Source organism: Rhododendron vialii, chromosome 6a (genome assembly GCF_030253575.1).
Source record: "Rhododendron vialii isolate Sample 1 chromosome 6a, ASM3025357v1".
Lineage (NCBI taxonomy): Eukaryota > Viridiplantae > Streptophyta > Magnoliopsida > Ericales > Ericaceae > Rhododendron > Rhododendron vialii.
The window spans coordinates 15,958,514-15,977,148 of NC_080562.1; the positions used below are offsets into that span (position 1 = coordinate 15,958,514).

Here is an 18,635-nt window from a genome sequence, read left to right on the forward strand (position 1 = left end):
CCATAATTATCCAGGAAGGATTGACTTTGTGTAATGACATAAAGTTGCATAATCAATTGAAAAAGCAGAACCTAACCGGTAAACAAGAGTTAGGACAATTTTGTGACCAATTTGGTTATGATCTTCCCCAGTATTCTAAACCTCATAAGAATAAGAGTAGTAATAAGACTACTCGAAAATATTCTAAAAAGAAATATGGGAAGAAGAAACATAAGGATAGGGATGAGCCATCGAGCTCAAAAAATTCTAAGAATACTGTTAGAAAGCAGAAAAATGAAGGAAAAAAGAGGGTCTCTGCCAAATGTTATAAATGTGGCAGAATAGGTCATTATGCAAACAAATGCAAGACCAAAAAGAAATTAGAAGAACTTCAATTGGATGAAGGGTTAAAGCAGACCCTTTACAAACTTCTAATTGATTCTAGTGATTCTGATTCCGAAGATCAGATTAATGATCTTTCTGAGGATGAAGATACCTCTTCCACTTCAGAAGAGGAGGAGATCACTGATAATTGCAATTGCAATGGTATTGAATGTTCGACTTCTGATGATTATTGGAAGGCAATAGTAGAAATGAATGGTCTCAGTGTGAATGTTCTAACTGAGAAACAGCAGGGTCTTCTAGAAGTTATCGATCAAATTGATGATCCCCAACTTAAGATGAAAGTAATAGAAACTTGTATATCTTCAATGAAAGAAGAAGAGGAAGAAAGACCCCAGCTTCCTAATGAAAATTATAGTTTGAAAATTATTCTGGATCGTCTAGAACAAGTAGATAATTTTAAACCTGTTACAATTCCTGATCTAAAGAGTGAAATAAATACTCTGAAGGCCGAGATTCGGTCATTAAAGACCTTCCAGAGCAAAGCTGCTCAAGAATTTTATGATATCAAGACAAGATTGGTTGTCTTGGAAAATAAGGGCGAATCAAGCAAGGTTGATGATTTAGCCTATTTGAATTCCATAAACAAAGTGGTTTACCAAAAATGGCATATTAAGATTAATTTGGTAATCCATAAGGAATACACTATCAACAATATTATTGCTTTGGTTGATAGTGGTGCGGATATGAATTGTATCCAAGAAGGGATTATTCTAACCCAATACTTTGAGAAAACTTCTCAAAGTCTCACTAATGCTAGTGGGGAAAAAATGATGATTAAATACAAACTCAATAATGTTTACATTTGTAATAAGGGAGTTTGTTTAGAAACAACATTTCTATGTATTAGGAATCTTCAACAGGAGTTAATCCTTGGAACTCCTTTTTTATCAATGTTGCTTCCCATGAAGACTAGCACAGCTGGAATATCTGCTCATATAGGTGATCATGAGATATTTTTTGAATTTGTATCTCCACCTGTTTACAAAGAAATCAATGATATAATGAGAAAAATTTCTCATAAAGATAAACAAATAAATTTTCTCAAAAAAGAGATTCAAATAATGAATATTGAAGAGGTTTTACAAAAACCCTTTTTAAAAGAGAAAATTTCTCAAATAGAAGAAAGTTTTAAAAAAGAAATTTGTAGTGATATCCCTAATGCGTTCTGGGATAGGAAACAGCATGTTGTTTCATTACCTTATGAGAAGGATTTTAATGAAAAAAGAATTCCTACAAAGGCTAGACCTTCTCAAATGAAACAAGAATATTTGAAATTATGTCAAAATGAGATTGACAGTTTATTTCAAAAACAATTAATTAGAAAAAGCTATTCTCCTTGGAGTTGCACAGCTTTCTATGTTAATAAAAATGCTGAAAAGGAACGAGGTGTTCCTAGATTGGTTATTAATTATAAACCATTACATGAAGTCTTAATGTGGATTAGGTATCCTATTCCTAATAAAAAAGACTTGTTGGATCGACTGAATAAGGCAGTCATTTTTTCTAAATTTGATTTAAAATCAGGTTATTGGCAGATTCAAATACAGGAATCTGATCGATATAAGACTGCATTTACTGTTCCATTTGGTCATTTCGAATGGAATGTTATGCCTTTTGGTCTGAAGAATGCACCTTCAGAATTTCAAAATATTATGAATGATATTTTTTATCCCCATTCTGATTTTGCAATTTGTTATATTGATGATGTTCTAATATTTTCTGAGAACATAGATCAACATGTTAAACATCTTAGAATTTTTAAAGATGTGATAAAAAGAAATGGCTTAGTTGTATCTGCACCTAAGATGAAATTATTTCAGACTAAGGTCAGATTCTTAGGTCACAACATTCACCAAGGGAAAATTATCCCTATTGATAGAAGTATAGAATTTGCTTCTAAATTTCCGGATGAAATTAGAGATAAAACCCAATTGCAAAGATTTTTAGGAAGTCTCAATTATATAGGAGACTATTATAAAGAGTTGGCTCAGGATTCTGCACCATTATATGATAGGCTTAAGAAGAATCCTCCTCCTTGGTCTGAACAGCATACTAGGGCTGTTCAAAAAATTAAATTAAAAGCAAAGCAATTGCCTTGTCTAGCAATAGCTAATCCTAATTGGAAGAAAATTGTAGAGACAGATGCTTCGAATTTAGGATATGGAGGTATTTTGAAACAATATAATACTAATTCTAATAAAGAAGAATTAGTAAGATTTACTTCTGGTTTGTTTAAAAATGCTCAAACCAACTATAGTACAATAAAGAAAGAAATTCTTTCTATTGTTAAATGCATAAATAAATTTCAAGATGATTTACTCAATCAACAATTTTTAATCAAAGTTGATTGCAGTGCAGCTAAACAAATATTGAAACAGGATATTAAAAATCTTGCTTCAAAACAAATTTTTGCCCGTTGGCAGTCCGAATTATTTGCCTTTGATTTTGAAATTGAATACATTAAGGGAGAAAATAATTCTCTACCTGATTTCCTTACCCGTGAATTTTTGCAGGGATGAATCACAATAATTTTGTTTTGCAAAGAACAATATTTTTGCAATATCTGAAATTGCAAAGGGCTGTTTTCAACTCCCATGTTGAAATGACAATTTTAAAATGGCCTCATACTCGTAGTAATGTTCTACGATGGGTTCATACCAGAGAGGCATTATTGAGACATTATCAAAAATATGGAACTGATGATGATGAAGACTGGGATATGGAATTTCTCCAGTTGACAATTGACAGGCTTCAATCGGAGCTAATATTATTATCTACTGCTTAATTTTGCAGAATGAACAGGCCACCAGACAGAGGTCGTGGTCAAGGAAATTCTCCTCGTGGCAGGGGTCGTCCGAAGGTGACCCAAGCAGAAGTAGAAGCCTACTTGAAGGCTCAGAGATTGCAATATCCATCTCTGCAAGAGGCTAATTTCGCCTCACCATCATCACCTTCAATGGCGGAGGTTGTTCAAACTGAAGAAGTCTTCAGAACCTCAGAATTAACTGAGACAATTATGATCCTGGAATCTCAGGATGAACAATTCAAAGATGATCCTTGGGAAATTAGGTCCCGATACATGGATATAATGGGATATCCAGTTCCTGAAGGGAAATATCGTCCTTGCTATGAGCAAATGTTAATTCAAACAGGATCTGTGGAATTTAGCCACACTTACGAAAAGGTGGATCAAAAGAATGGTCCAATCAGTTATAGCAAAGCCATAATAAAGATGGTTATTCCAGTCCACAGATGGGGAATTCACCCACAAAAGTCAAGAATATTGACTATGAAAAAGGATAATATAACATCCACAGTCCAATATAATTATTGGGATTATATTGAGGCTTGGACTAAAGCTTTTTATTATCAAATTCCCAAGAAGAAGCATTCTTGGTTTTTTAAGATATGTCCAAAATCTGTTGGACAAAATGATTTTCCAAATTGGTTTATATCTTGGTGGAACAAATTTGGACCACATCCGGATTATCTTCCACAAGATTTACAAGAGGAAATAGAGTCCTTCATGAAGTTTCAGTCTCAATTATGGGGACCCAATATTCCAAAAGGAAAATTATTCCTTCAAGCTATGGCATGTTGCGGAATCCCATGGATCTGGAGATGGGATATTCAAGTTGCCAAAGACAATTTTGGATTTCCAATGTTAGAACGATTCTACCAGTACAAATGGTGGAAAGGGCTCCAAATTGAGGAGCAACTATCAATAATAAAATTGAAAAATCAAGAGCTAGCCAAGCAGGTTCAGCAGAGGGAAAAACCCTCAATCAAGAATCCGTTCTTGGAAATTTCTGCTCAAATAAGGGCCAAAAATTCATCCCTTTCTGATGAAGAAATTGTTATTAAAACGATGGATTATATGAAGGATCAATTTTTACAGTCGGTCAATCAAGCTTCCGATGATGCATCCATGACATCACCCACCAGCAATGAGGCTGACAGCAATCTTTTTACTTGTCTTGCTGGTGAATCTCAAGACCCTTATGAAGAAGATCAGCATGAGCCCACATTGGGCGACTTTTGGGACAGCATGGTGGAAATTGTGACCACTCAAACCCGTAAAGGAAAAGAAAAGCGGGACCAATAATGGTTGCTTAGCTTCAAATCAAATTTTGCTCAATAATAGAGTACATTATAAGTGTTACTTGAAAGCTCAATAATGGAGTATTTTCAAAGTTACTCAATTATAGGGTAAGTTTCGGTGGAAAAGTTGGTCTGTCAATTATTTCCACAGTTATACAGTTGTATTGTAATAATTTCTTTTCCTGTAGAGTCCTTTATATAAAGGACGCGTCTGCTTTTGTTTAGGCAGGTTTTTGGTTTTACCCTCTCTCTCTGTAAAAACCAAGCACTCCGCCTCTCTCTCTCCCTTATAATATTTGCAGTCTCTTTCCCTTAATAAGAAGGTTAGTTCTTTTCCGATCCTCTGTATTGTTTTCATTTCATTACATATTTGGTAAGCCAAACTTTCATTATATTTACACTGAATTTGCAATACAAGATGATTATAGGCAGAGCCAAGTCACTGCATGAACTGCAAGTTATGTACATGTACCACATAAAACAGGGGGGAAAAAAACAAACAAACAAACCAACAAAATAAATTCCAATTCATTTTCCCCCATTCCTCATCAAATCCACCTTTTATATCTTCCTTCTTAAAACATCACCCAATCACCCAATTATAAATCCATCATTCTTAAGAAATGGGACTACCATTCTTAACATATCACCCTCGTTACATATCCACCTTCAAATGGACGCGGGGGCTGTTGTGCCCATTTATGGGCCCACTCCGGTCTCGCTCAGATGATCGGAAGCGTTCACTTCGTAGAGCTCGTCGAGTAGAACAATTATGCCAAAAAATCAGCTTAATTGGATATCATTAAGTGCATGATCGGAACTCATATAACTCTCAGTCCATGGGTTACCATGGATTTGATCCAGTGTTTTGGATCCATTCTTTTCCAGATAAAAAAGTTCCGATCAGACACTTAATAATATTCAATTAAGCTAATTTTTTACACAGTTATTATACTCGACAAACTCTACGAAATGAACACTTCTGATCACCGGAGCAAAATCGAAATAAACCCCAAAGCTGCTAGGGGCAGCCACTCCCCAGCTCCCTCTTCAAATCTACCCTCGTTCTATATTCTCCCAAAAACAATGTTAAACAATCTTCCATCAAACAGGCCGTTAGCCTCCTTTCCAATTTGAAAAGCCTCTTCCGAGTAGAAACACCGACTGTGCAGAAAACTCTCTCTCTCTCTCTCTCTCTCTCTCTCTCTCATTGGGACTGAGAAATGCTCGGAAGGGATGCAAAAGCTGTTGCGTCGAAGCCCTTCTCCTCCCATCCTTTTCTCTGCTGCGGGTAGTAATAATACCCCCATTCTCCCCTCTTTCTCTTTGCCCTTCACCACCACCACCACCACTTTTCTCCCTCTAGGGTTCAATAAAAAGACCAGGGCCTCCATCACACCCATCCCCCCGCCTCCGCCGCCTGCAATGCCCTCCGCCGCAACCTACAACGCCGTCGCCGCCTTCTGCAAAACCCCCGTCAGTCCTCGAACGTCGCCCGCCTACTGCTGCCGCATGTGCCGTTTCAGAATCGTCAGTACGGATTCCTCTAGGGTTTGGGTCGTGCAAAAGGAGGCGCGAGCCGCGTGGTTTCACACGGCTTCCGACAAGGGTTTGCCAGGTTCTTTTTCTCGGGCCGTGGTGGCTACTGTTTCTGCTGCTGCCGAGGGTTCGGAAGAGAAGCCTCAGAGATTGCATAGGAGGCAGAAGGGTTCGGCTGTTGGAGAAGGGATGGCTGGAAATCCAGATTTGTTGACGATTCCGGGCGTGGGACAGAGGAATTTGAGGAAGCTAGTTGGAAAGGGTATTGCTGGTGTGGCTGACCTTAAACAACTCTACAAAGACAAGGTATTATGCTATGGTAGTATCATGGGGCATTGTGGTTTTTTCCCTTTTTTTGGGGGGGTCATTTATGGTGCTTGCCTTGTATGTTTGTGTGTAATTTACTTTTAGTTCTAGGCCGTTTTGTTGGCTGGATAGAACATGGGGTTGTTGATGCGCTTTTGCAGTGTTTGATTGCAATAATTTGTGGGGTGAAATCCAATTGTTGGCACATTTTTGGTGTGTAATCCATACGGAGGCCCTCTGCTAGTGGAGTGGGATTGGTCCCAATGATAAGTCAAGGTGCATGTAGGCTGACCCATATAGCTGAGTATTGTACTCGTTGGGCTGGCAATAGAACAAACTCTGCTACTCATTATGCTGGGGTATGTGGTATTGTATATAAGGTTAATTGCTGTTTGTTTCGCTGGATTAGACGTGGGTTTGAATTGAAAATCTCGTGGGAGGTCATTTCTGGCATTTGGTGGAGGGATTATGTGTCAACTGGCAAACCAATCTTGCAAAACATGATACGCACAACACCTTGGGCATGTGGAACAGTGGAAGTAGTCTGGTCCTATGGGGTTATATATCTTTTGACTAGTTGGTCAATGAATCATATCATATAATTTTTTAGCTGATTTTAGGTACATTACCTTGTATTGAGAGTAGGACTGGTCTGAGATTAAATGGTTTTCTGAACTTTCTATGTTGGCCTCCAGCATGCTCCTATGGTGGGTCATTGTTGGGGTTGAGATGCTACTTTATTTGGGTTGTCGGGTTACATTACTGACTCTGCTTGTCCACTCTATTTGTTTTAAATAGTGCTTGGTGGGTTATAATTTGCTACAACCGAGCTTTTAGTTACTTGTTCGAGCTTCATTTGTATTCAATTTCTCCCACCTTTTCCATTCCACATATGGGAAGTTTGAACACACACCCCGAAATTTTTCTCTGCATGTTAGAGCTAGCTATTTGTTGAATTTACAATAATGGGTTTATTGAGGTGATTTAACTAAAGCTAAGAGTCAGGCTCATTTTTCATGGTAATTCTATTTGTGGGTGATTTAAGCTTTTATCTTGTATTTTGAGTATGAACTGTGCATTCCAAACTGAATGGGATTTTCTTTACTCTCTTGCAGTTTTCCAGGAGGTCCAGTCAGGAGATGGTTGAGTTTTTACAAAGCTCAGTTGGAATTATTCACAGAAACCATGCTGAGAGTATAACCACTTTTATCAAAAAGAGTGTAGATGAAGAGTTAAAGGAGGACAGTTCTGATTCGGATGTGCAGAAAACTCCTAAAAAAAGGCTCACTTTCTGTGTTGAAGGAAATATCAGTGTTGGGAAGACTACTTTCCTGCAGAGAATTGCTAATGAAACCCTTGAGCTGCAAGACCTTGTAGAAATTGTTCCGGAACCTATTCACAAGTGGCAGGATGTTGGAGAAAATCACCATAATGTATTGGATGCTTTTTATGCTGAGCCGCACCGATATGCATATACGTTCCAAAACTATGTGTTTGTTACGAGAGTTATGCAGGAGAGGGAGTCGTCTGGTGGCATTAAGCCTCTCAGATTGATGGAGAGAAGTGTTTTCAGTGATAGGATGGTAGGCCTCATATCTTTCTTGGTGTTCTTATGTATTATTAGGGTGGGGTCTGGTGTGTTTAATATTAAGCATGTTGATACCTCCATATTGTCCACATATCATTTTGAGCGGAGTTCACAAAATAGAGTGAAACGGAAAATTATTCAGTACTATCTTCTGAACTTCTGCATGACTGTAACTAGTTCAATATACTGTGGCAGTTCTTTCAGTTTTTCTCTGTTTTATTGATACCAAATGTAATGCTGATGCATTTTATCTAATTACGTGATTAAAGGTCTTTGTGCGAGCTGTTCATGAAGCAAACTGGATGAGTGAGATGGAGATAAGCATCTATGACTCATGGTTTAATCCAGCTATTTCTTGGTGGCCTGGGCTTATTCCAGATGCTTTTATCTATCTTAGAGCAAGCCCTGATACCTGCCACAAGCGGATGATGCTACGCAAAAGAGCAGAGGAAGGTGGCATCTCCTTGGACTATCTTCGCGACTTGCACGAAAAGCATGAGAACTGGCTCTTCCCTTCTGAAAGTGGAAATCACGGGGTATTGTCTGTCAGTAAGCTACCCCACCATGTGGACTGCTCTCTGCATCCTGATATAAGGGACCGTGTGTTCTATTTGGAGGGTGATCATATGCATTCAAGCATTCAAAAGGTAATATTCATTTTTAGCTTAAAATGCATCCTAACCAGCATCAAGACTTGTAGCTCCAGTCTCACTAAATCACTTTACTTGACTCTTGTGATAATTTGTAAAATGTTCTTGTGTTTGTTATGGATAGGTTCCTGCCTTGGTTCTAGACTGCGAACCGAACATTGATTTTGGCAGAGATATTGAAGCAAAGCGGGAGTAAGATCCTTCAATGCCTAGAAAATTATATTTACTAAAGTTTATATCTTCCGTTGCTACATTGTTTGGTCCTATTTCTGACTATCTACAAACTATGTAGAGATTACTATTTGCTTTGTTTGAATAGCATTATACTTTGGCTAAGCTTTGTGAGATGCTTTGTGTAACATATGACCTTTGTTTTCCTTCTAGCGTCATTTTACATCATCCCTTGGGAGGACTCAGACTTAAGAGCTAATTTTATTCAATTGCCAGATCCATGGTGAGACTTGAACATAGTCTTGGGGACAGTTATGAATCCAGGATCAGGAAGTGTTCTGTCGTATCATTGGTGCTGTATATATGCACTAGTGTTTGCCCGTGCCTATGGCACTACGCACCCCGGTTGAAATTGTCTGTGCCCACGACACTTGCTAGCTAGTGGCTCAAACACTAAATCGATTCATTAGTGTGTAATTAGCAAATAATGCCCTATTTCGTACTGCCCTAATATTTTTCCAGTAGGTTATACTCCACATTCTCCCAAATCATAAAAAACACACCCAAGATCATTCCTCTTCTTTAGCTCGATGCCAGATAGGGAAGTCCTTTTCTGAATGGTACAAACGTTGAGAAGAACTTTTTTCTCTAGATTTGAAGTGCCGAATATATGTATGTGCCTTTTTTTTTTTTTTTTCAAACCTCAATGTATTCAGGTTGGAGGCGGCAGGGTGGTGAGATGAAGCCCCGACAGGCTGCAGAGGAAGGGGAGGGGATTAGAAGTCAACGGGGACGAAAGTCTAGTTCTTGGCGGGGGGAGCAACGTTGTTGGCATGAGAGAGAGAGAGAGAGAGAGAGAGAGAGAGAGAGAGATGAAATGGCGTAGTGGGTTTCAAAATTTGAAAGCACAGAAATGTTTTGGAATGTGCAAACCGGTGGCTGGCTAGGGCAAAAGTGATTTGATGGCAGCTTTGTAATATATGTATAGAACATGGGCACTTTAATTTCTTGGGGAGATTGCATTGCCAGCCCTTAGATCAAATGAATCTCAGCCCTTCTTTCAACTTGTATTTGTGTGGTCCCCACACCCTTGTGTTTTATTAGGTAGATGGTGCATTCCAGAATAGCATTTCAAGTTTAGTACATAGAAAAACATATACATTGGGCAGTGTACTCACTAACTAAACAACACAGTGGTGAAACCATGATCAGTAAATTGAGCAACTTTATTACATTGTAAGCGAAAGTATTCACCTCTCAAATCACACCTAAACTTAGCAATATTTTTTTATGAAAATAGTTGTCATATTTAGTAACTATACTAATGCTATTTATTTTTTCGGTACAACGAGAATGTAGAAGAGTCAAAACAAGACATAACAGAAACTAAGCAATAACGTTAGGGCTAATCCTATAGAAACCCATGCCTGTCTTCAATAATGAAATGCCTCAACGATAGCAAAGGAAAATTCTCACGACCTGCACTAGCTGACCTGCTTAACTCTTAGCCTAACCACGGGACTTAAAAGGTTAACCTCGAGTTATACAGTAGTTGCTCGCGATTCATTATATACCACATCAACTTCCATTACCAAGCTGATGTGGGATTCCATCCCAAGTGGGTTCTCACAAAAATAGCCCAAGAAAGATCAGTTTTCCATGGAGGAGCAAAAGAAGTAACCCAAGGGTGCTTGATGTGGTTGTCTGGTGGAGGCCAGAAATTAAATTTGGACCAATACGACGAAAATCATAGCATTACTGTCCTGTAATGGTACTTTCTGGGCCATGAAAGGTGATATGGTGCGAGATTATTAAATACGGTCGGGAGTATTAGGCTATTAGCACTAGGTGACTTTACCACGTAGTAACTCTGTGCCGATATGGATATGGCAGCATGACACATGCACACAATGTCTTAAGTTACCATGAAAGCTAATGTAAAGAGCTAGAAGACCAGTAAACAACTTTTTGTTTGGCTGGTGAGTCGTGACTATGCTAAGAAATTCCCAGTTCTTTTCTATGCATATTGGAGGTTTGCTACTGTGCGTATTGTAGTATAACTTATGTGGCTGGGGATCACTTGTATTACACTTATATCTTTGCAGTTCGCACTGTTTATATCAAACTAGAGACATGGTTTTGGAAAAGGTTTCCTTGTTGGCTTCTATGAGTAGTGATATGTGTTTGTCCTGTTATTTAGGCTTCCACTCGTCTTAATTTCATACTGGTTTAAATGCCAAATGATGCTTCAATACTGACCATGCATGTGTCATTTAATAAGCTCAGAGCAAGGATTGCGGTATGCAACTGGGCGCCAGTGCAGTTGGCACGGCTCTTACCCCTTCCATGAGGTGCGGGGTTCAAGTCCCACCCTCCCCCCTCCCTCCCTCCTAACATTGACATCTAACATCTATCCACTTCTCCAAAAGTATGGCAAAAAACAAAAGGATTGCGGTATGGACTATGGAGCCTGAGTGATATCTTCCTGAGCTATTATTGCCATTTAGAGAGAGCAGTAAGACGATTCTGGCAAGCCTGAAAATCTTGAACTGGTGTTAAAGTACCGACAAAATGTGTTCATAAGACCAACTCTAGAGTGGTGTTCTCTTCCAAGTTGACGGCTACCAGGACATGAAGGAGGTTATAGCCTTTAAATTTAATGAGACTTGGATATCTGATTAAACTGCATGGTAAAACCAATTCATATGTCAGCTGCTAATTTTTTTAGTACTTATTATCGCTGTCAGATTGGAGAAATATCTTCAACCATGAGGTTGATATTTTATTGGTTCCTCAATGGTTTGGTCAATGATATATACATTTTGGTCTCAAAGTGCAATCACCAGGGTCAAATTTTCTTTTTCATCTGTTTTCCACTTGGAATGTTTTGTTTCTTCTGCATTTTTGTCTGGTTATTATAGAAAATGGGTGTTGATTATGCGTTCTTGTCAATGTGTTTGTCCCAATATCCAGACATCCAATTTAAATTGACCCTTTTCAACTTAAATTTTGCGAAGGTATGCACGCCAAGTTGCGGAGTTCTTTGAATTCGTGAAGAAGAAGAAGGAAGACCCGGCTGAGCAAAAATTTGGCGAAACGGCAAAGACTACCCAACAACCACAGTTGTTGGTGCCCCATAAAGGAGGGCTGTGGGTACCCAATGGGAAGCATTTCCCAGAATCCGCGCTCAAGTCTATGGACTTCCGGCAAGCAATGACATTCATGTCTTGATAGTCCCTGTCTTGTGTATCATTGGTTAGGTTCTTTGCATGTAAAAATGTTTGTGACTTGAAGCTTTGAACTTCTAGATGTGTCATATGTAGAGTAAGTTTTTGTTATGCCTGAACACTGGCAGTTGATTGCTGTTTCTCTTTTGAAGGACAAGGGGCTCTTAGTTAAATTTTGTCTGCAGAAGTGGGATTAGGTAAATATCACTAACACCCACGAGTTTTTTCTTAACTACAGATATCCCCTCCACATTTGCAAAATTAGTTCAGCCCTTGAGGTCTGGTGGTGTATTTCAATTACACCCCAACCGAGTCAACAGTTAGCTTTTCAAGTTGTGGCATCAGTTATGTTACACTAACTCTAGTACGAGTTCTGGGTGCGTCTCCAACCTTATGCTTTCTTAACAATATTCAACGATAAAATTACTTCTGAACGCATATTTAATTTCTGCATTATTAAATTACATGGGTGAATGAAACTTTGCAGGCTTAGAATATTATAAATCGTCAATTTGTGTGCGCTTGGAACAATGCTGAGCTTAATGCACATTGTTTTAGGGGAAGGAGTTTTGAATTTTTGTGGTTGTGTGTGGTACGTATAATGTGAATATATGAGAGAGAGAGAGAGAGAGAGAGAGAGAGAGAGAGAGAGTTTTTCCATCTCCTTACTCCATGAGAGAGAGAGAGAGAGAGAGAGAGAGTTTTTCCATCTCCTTACTCCATGTGTAGACACCTCAATTTGGGTCACCCAATTGATTTACTTCGTTTTTCGGTTTCTTATTTCCCCGATGATGAATTGGACAAAAAACAGTCTTAAGTATGGAAATGATTTGAACTTGGAATGTTTGGAACCCTTTTTGAACCTTAAACCCTGGCCGAAGATTTGACCAACGTGCGTTAGTCTAGAACCTGAGCGTGCCAGTCAACTTGCCAGGTGTTGGTCAAAGGTCAAACTTTGACCGTTGACCAGTGTGGTGGTTGGTTTGACACACGCGCGCGGGTCTGCAACGTGCGCACGCCGGTCAGCACCTGTCCCTTTCACCTTTTTGCCAGCCAAATTTTGTGATCATTAGGGGTCTATTACTCGTAGTACCTCTGATTTCGTCGCCTGAACAGTATTCCAGCAGGTTTTGGGGTGTCTCCCCACTCAAACTCTCCCATCACCTTTTGAGAAGGCTTAACCACCAAGTAACCACAACTAGCCTTGTTGGCTGGTTGTATCTCCACCATTTCCACCTTCTCTTTGCTTATAAGTAGCCCCTTGGTCTTCCATTATAAAGGGTTACAAAAAAATTCTCAAAACCCTAAGGTGATCAAGTCACAAGTTCTCAAATCCAAAATTCTATTACATTAAAGTTCACATTCCTCATTACAACTAAAACACTCTCTACATCTATTTTCAACCGTCAAACACCAAAACTTCAAATCCATTTTCAAAGCCTCAAGCAAAGTTATAACCTTACAGTCTTACTGTTTTGATCCCTGAGGGGAGCTGGCAAGGCAAATCTGGTAATCTATACTAGTCCTGGTCCTAATACTGGCAGGGTTACAAAAGCCATGTTGACCTTCACACCTGCACACGCTGGTTGTCAGTACGCATGCAGACCGGCGTGCGGATAGGGGTGTTGGTATTTTATGTTTTTAATAGTATATAGAGCACCTTGATGCATGTTAAAACTTATTTATTGTTTTATGTGTTAAAAGTTGTTAGTAGTTATTCAATATGCATGTTTGCTGCTTTGGTTTACTCCTGGGTTGCTTCTGAACATGTCTCCATGCATGCAACACCAAATACTGGAAGTCCAGTCAGAACAAGCGCGTGCCTATCCCTGATTTGCGCACATAGGTTGATAACTGACCCCAGTAGTTGGCTTTGCATGGGTAACTTGGCCTTTGGCCTCTGCTTTATTCCCCACACTATTTATGGGGTGCATTTCATTTAATATCTATTCTGTTTGTAGTTCTATAGTCCCCTTGTACATATAAAACTGCTTAGTTTGGTTCTGGGTGAGTACTGGTTATTCCAGAGCCTAGAAAAGGATAAAAATCAGAACTGTTAAAAGGACAATACACGCGTGCTCGTTTGGGTTTGATGCGCGCAGGTCGGCTTGCATGCACGTAGATCATTGCATGCAAGTTGTCCCCTGTTCTCGCCAACTTTCAAATAGTGTACTGTTTTGACTTTTTGGGCAGTACTTGGTTTTTTTCCCATTTATTACATTTTGTATCATCCATGCAAGTTATGTTATCACATCCTGCAATATGTTACAGTTTAAATCCCCATTTTAACTGTTTCCCTGCCCTAATTGACTAAGAAATTGACTAATAAAGAAGAATCTCGAAACTTTTTAATAAAATGCCTAAGTACAGACCGATCTCTAGATTGGGTGAGAGGGGTGCCTTAAAACCCTTTCCCTCTCATAACCTGGCTCCCAAACCCAGATATGGTTATGACGGACTGGTGCTTTCACTTTTTCAAATCAAATAGTGTATAAGGTGTTTCAAGTTTGGTTCCTTGGGTGTCGAACCTTCAAACCCAAGTGACAACTCTGAATTGAGCGCTTGTCCCGCTAGCACTCCCTCAATCCGGGCCTTGCTTTAGAAAACTGAATTTCTAAGGGCATGTTGCCCACACCATGCCTCCTTGTTGATGGTCAACTTTCGATTTGGCACTGAATTTCTGATAGAAACCAATAATCATCTGATTTACTGAGAGCCTGAGGGACGTTTTGGCGGATAAAATAAAAAATAAAAAACTGATTTACTGAGAACTAGCCAATAAATGTGTAGAGACCCGTAAATTTTTTTCTATTTTCTTTAATCGTTTAATATGTAAAAGATCATATTTACATTAAATTACATGTTTATTAATGAGGTTATATGGATATGCCTATCGTTGTGTACCAGACACTCGGAGAATAGCTAAACTACGAGTTTTGATGTTGTAATGATGTGCGAAAGTGTCGGTAGCAATCGGGGTTTGATTTGTTGAACGTTGGCAAACATTTCAAATCTGTCCATGGTGTACATGTACAGCTTTTCCTAGTACAGGTACACCTCGACCAGAAACTGTGCAATGTTGAATCTTTTGGGTACCTGTACCGGTACTGTCACAGTACCGGTACACCCTATTAAAATTCTAAAATTTCAGCACGAGATTCAAACCACTATAAATACACGCCTTTACCATTTTTCACACCCAAACACACGAAATAACCCTAGAAACACCCTCTCTCACCAACCCCACTCCAATCTCACTCAAATCCTTTGATTTCTACCTTAAATCTTCAAGATCCAAGAGTTTTCTAGCTCAAGCTCACTTGATTCTTACATTTGGTGAACAAGTGGTAAGTTTTGTATTCTTGTTTTTACTCCTTGACTCTCAATCATGTTTTTTCTCTCTTTCCTCTCAATTACTTGTCGATCAATGCTTGTTTATCTTGTTTTTTGGTTATATACATTCTAGATTTTGTAGCAAAGCTTGGGAGGAGTTGTTCTTGGTAGATTCAAGCTTGTTGCACTTGGTGTACTTAGGGTTTTGCTCAAAACCCATTGTGGTAGGGATTTCTTACTCTTGTTATATGTTTATATGATGTTTATGTACCTAGATCGTGCTTTATTTTGTGCTTGATGTTGGGTTTTGTATTTCGGTCAAATCTGGAAATTCTGCCCGTTTTTTGGGTTTCAGCCAACTTTAAACGGCCATAACTTCTTCATCCGATGTCTATTCATGCAAACTTTATATCGATTCGAAGGTCTTGAAGTCAGCTTTCATTTTCCATAAGAATCACCTTAAAACTCTTAGTACACAGAAAGTTATAACTATTTGAGTAGAGGTGTGTCAGTCTGCCGATGTCTGTAGCTACTCCTATGGTTGTTTTCGTTCCGTGTTATGACTCCCTATATGATTAGAACATGTTTAAGTCACTCTCGAGTATGATTGCTTGTGTTCTAATAACTCGTTGTTCGATATTGTCTCTGGACGATAAGGGGTAATGTGGTGAGTGTTATGGGTGGACATGAACTTGTCTAGTGATCCGATGAGTAATATTGTGACTCGTATCTTCATGCATCATTTTGTTGAGCTCCTAGGTCCCTTTGGCACTCGTTCTATAAGATTCTCGTTTAGAACCTAGCCGGTGATGTGTCGTGGAATCGTTGTGAGTTCGGTACGTGACGTAGGGCGTCATGATAGACTTAGAGAAATAACATGGACTTAAAGTATTTACCAATGTGCAATGGGATATGCTTATGAGTTTGTAATACATTGTTGATGATGTATTATATACGGATTGATAATGCTTTTATGTTTACGTGAGTTGTGAATTCTAAATTGAAGGTCCTGCAACGCAAAGTGTGGTAATGCAGAGACTCTAGGGGGCCCGTAACGCAAGGTGTGGTAATGCGAAAACTCAGGTGGAGAGAATTCAATGTGACGCAAGGGGTGGTAACACAGTTGAATATCTCGCATGATGAAGAGAATTTTGATTGACTTCAGAAGTCTATGTTGATATTTGAATTGTTTGTTGCTTGGGATTGTGGTTGTGGTTGTCAAAAAAAGAGAATGAAAGGTTGGTTTTATCAAGGTTTTATTAAAGAAAGAAATTTAGATTTTTAAAAGAGGATTTTTATCAGAAATCATCCGGTATTCTTAAGCGAATCAACGGATCCGGTATTTAGGCACAAATCAACGGACTCTGGTATTCAAGCTCGAATCAACAGAGTTTGACCTATAATAGTCTTGAGTTTTCTCTAAATTGTTTTGGAAATCAAAAAGTAAAGTTTTATGAAATGAGGCTCTATGGTGAATGGTATGAGTTTAAATGTTGCTTCTAGTTGATGTATGAATGGTTAGGGACATCTGTAGGACGTCCAGGATTCTCCAGTCTTAGTCAGTCTGTTCGTAGTGGTAGCTCTTGTATCTCACATTCGTTTGTTGAAATTCATTCACTCTAGTTGCATGCTTCATCGCATTTTCATATAACTTGAGTATAGATTTCTCTATTGGGCTAGTATAGCTCAACCTATCATTTTCAGGTACAAAATAAGGAAGTTGGCATGGCGTGCATTGCGTGCTTGTTGATCATGAGATTTGGAGGTATAAAAGAAGCGACAATTGACATTTGTTTTGAAAGCAATAATTGGAAGAATGACAAATGTAAAAAGTGTAATATTATTTTGGTATTGATAACTTGGGGCTTCGAGCCAAGCTTGTATCTTTTAAATTTAAATTCATGAACATGGAAAAGAATGTCATTTGGGTATTATCGGTGTTTCAGTAGAGATTCTATTTATTGTAAATATTATTATTTATGTTAAAAATCGAGGACGTGACAAAATGGGCCTGCCTCTCATTTTAAAAGTTCAACCAGGTTTTAAAACTTATTTGTATGTCCAGCAGTAGTACTCTCATTCTGAAGTTTCCGATTCAATAAGCCTCCTCATCAGTTATATCCTGTTCTGCGATGTTTTGATTGATACATTATCTCCAACATTATCCATAAAGTGTAAGTGTTAGACGTAGTATGTAGTAAGTGTATTTATGTCTTTTGTGTTGGGTCTATATACATGAGTTGGAGTCCTTTCATTTAGTAGCTTCATTTTGAAGAATATATACTATCAAGAGTCAGTCTCTTTTGCATCCCTTTTGAGAGATTTTCTCTTAGTTAATCTATGGGTATTTTTGTTTGCATCATTTGGTATCAGAGCATCTAGGCTCGATCTGTGATGTTTTGATTGATACATTATCTCCAACATTATCCATAAAGTGTAAGTGTTAGACGTAGTATGTAGTAAGTGTATTTATGTCTTTTGTGTTGGGTCTATATACATGAGTTGGAGTCCTTTCATTTAGTAGCTTCATTTTGAAGAATATATACTATCAAGAGTTAGTCTCTTTTGTATCCCTTTTGAGAGATTTTCTCTTAGTTAATCTATGGGTATTTTTGTTTGCATCATTTGGTATCAGAGCATCTAGGCTCGATCCTAACTATTCATCTCGCCGGAAACTTCGCCAGAAACCTGAACCTTACAGGAAAATCTCGTTGGAAACCTAAAATGGCACTGGAAAACCTCGTCGGAGCCCCTACCCCCCCCTCCCCCTATATATATATATATGTGTGTGTGTGTGTGTGTGTTATGATTTGATTTAGTGAATTTTTTTTGTTTCACTTAGCTGTCACTCTCTATTTGCACCTTTTTGTCCAGTACACGTTCACATGTTTTGATTGATGGTTTGACCTTCTTCTCCATTTAGCTTCAATAGTTTCAAAAGAAGTGTTCTCTCTCTCTCTGTAACAACTCTGATTTTTAGTAAGTAAAAATTTCGTTAAAAATTTGAATTTTAATACTTGGATTCGCTTCCAAAAATTCATTTTGTATTTCTAATAATCCGTCATAATTAGATTTTAGTCTTTTAAAATTATATTTCTTGGCTAGAGATTCTACTTGGCAAGTGTAGTTAGACTCTGACCAATTAGTTAGAGGGACCTAACTACCAATTCATCTAGTTACTTTCTCATAACCCTAGATGAGCCTTTTGAACCTCCTTGAACCTTCCAAACCCTAGTGGAACCCTTTGGACCTTTAACCTTTACCCATTGGACGATAAAAGTTAGGGAAACTTTCCATTGGACAATAGATCTTTCATCCAAGATCTTTTGATAGATT

The 18,635-nt window shown here is 38.5% G+C and overlaps 1 protein-coding gene across 1 annotated transcript; it reads left to right on the forward strand.

Moving 5' to 3' along the window:
• Nucleotides 1–5,600: 5,600 nt before the first annotated feature.
• LOC131329087 (uncharacterized) lies at nt 5,601–12,139 on the forward strand. The gene is made up of 5 exons (XM_058362154.1): nt 5,601–6,330; nt 7,446–7,913; nt 8,188–8,565; nt 8,693–8,760; nt 11,757–12,139. The coding sequence occupies exons 1-5, from the start codon at nt 5,722–5,724 to the stop codon at nt 11,968–11,970; spliced, it is 1,737 nt and encodes a 578-aa protein (XP_058218137.1). The 5' UTR covers nt 5,601–5,721; the 3' UTR covers nt 11,971–12,139.
• Nucleotides 12,140–18,635: the final 6,496 nt, after the last annotated feature.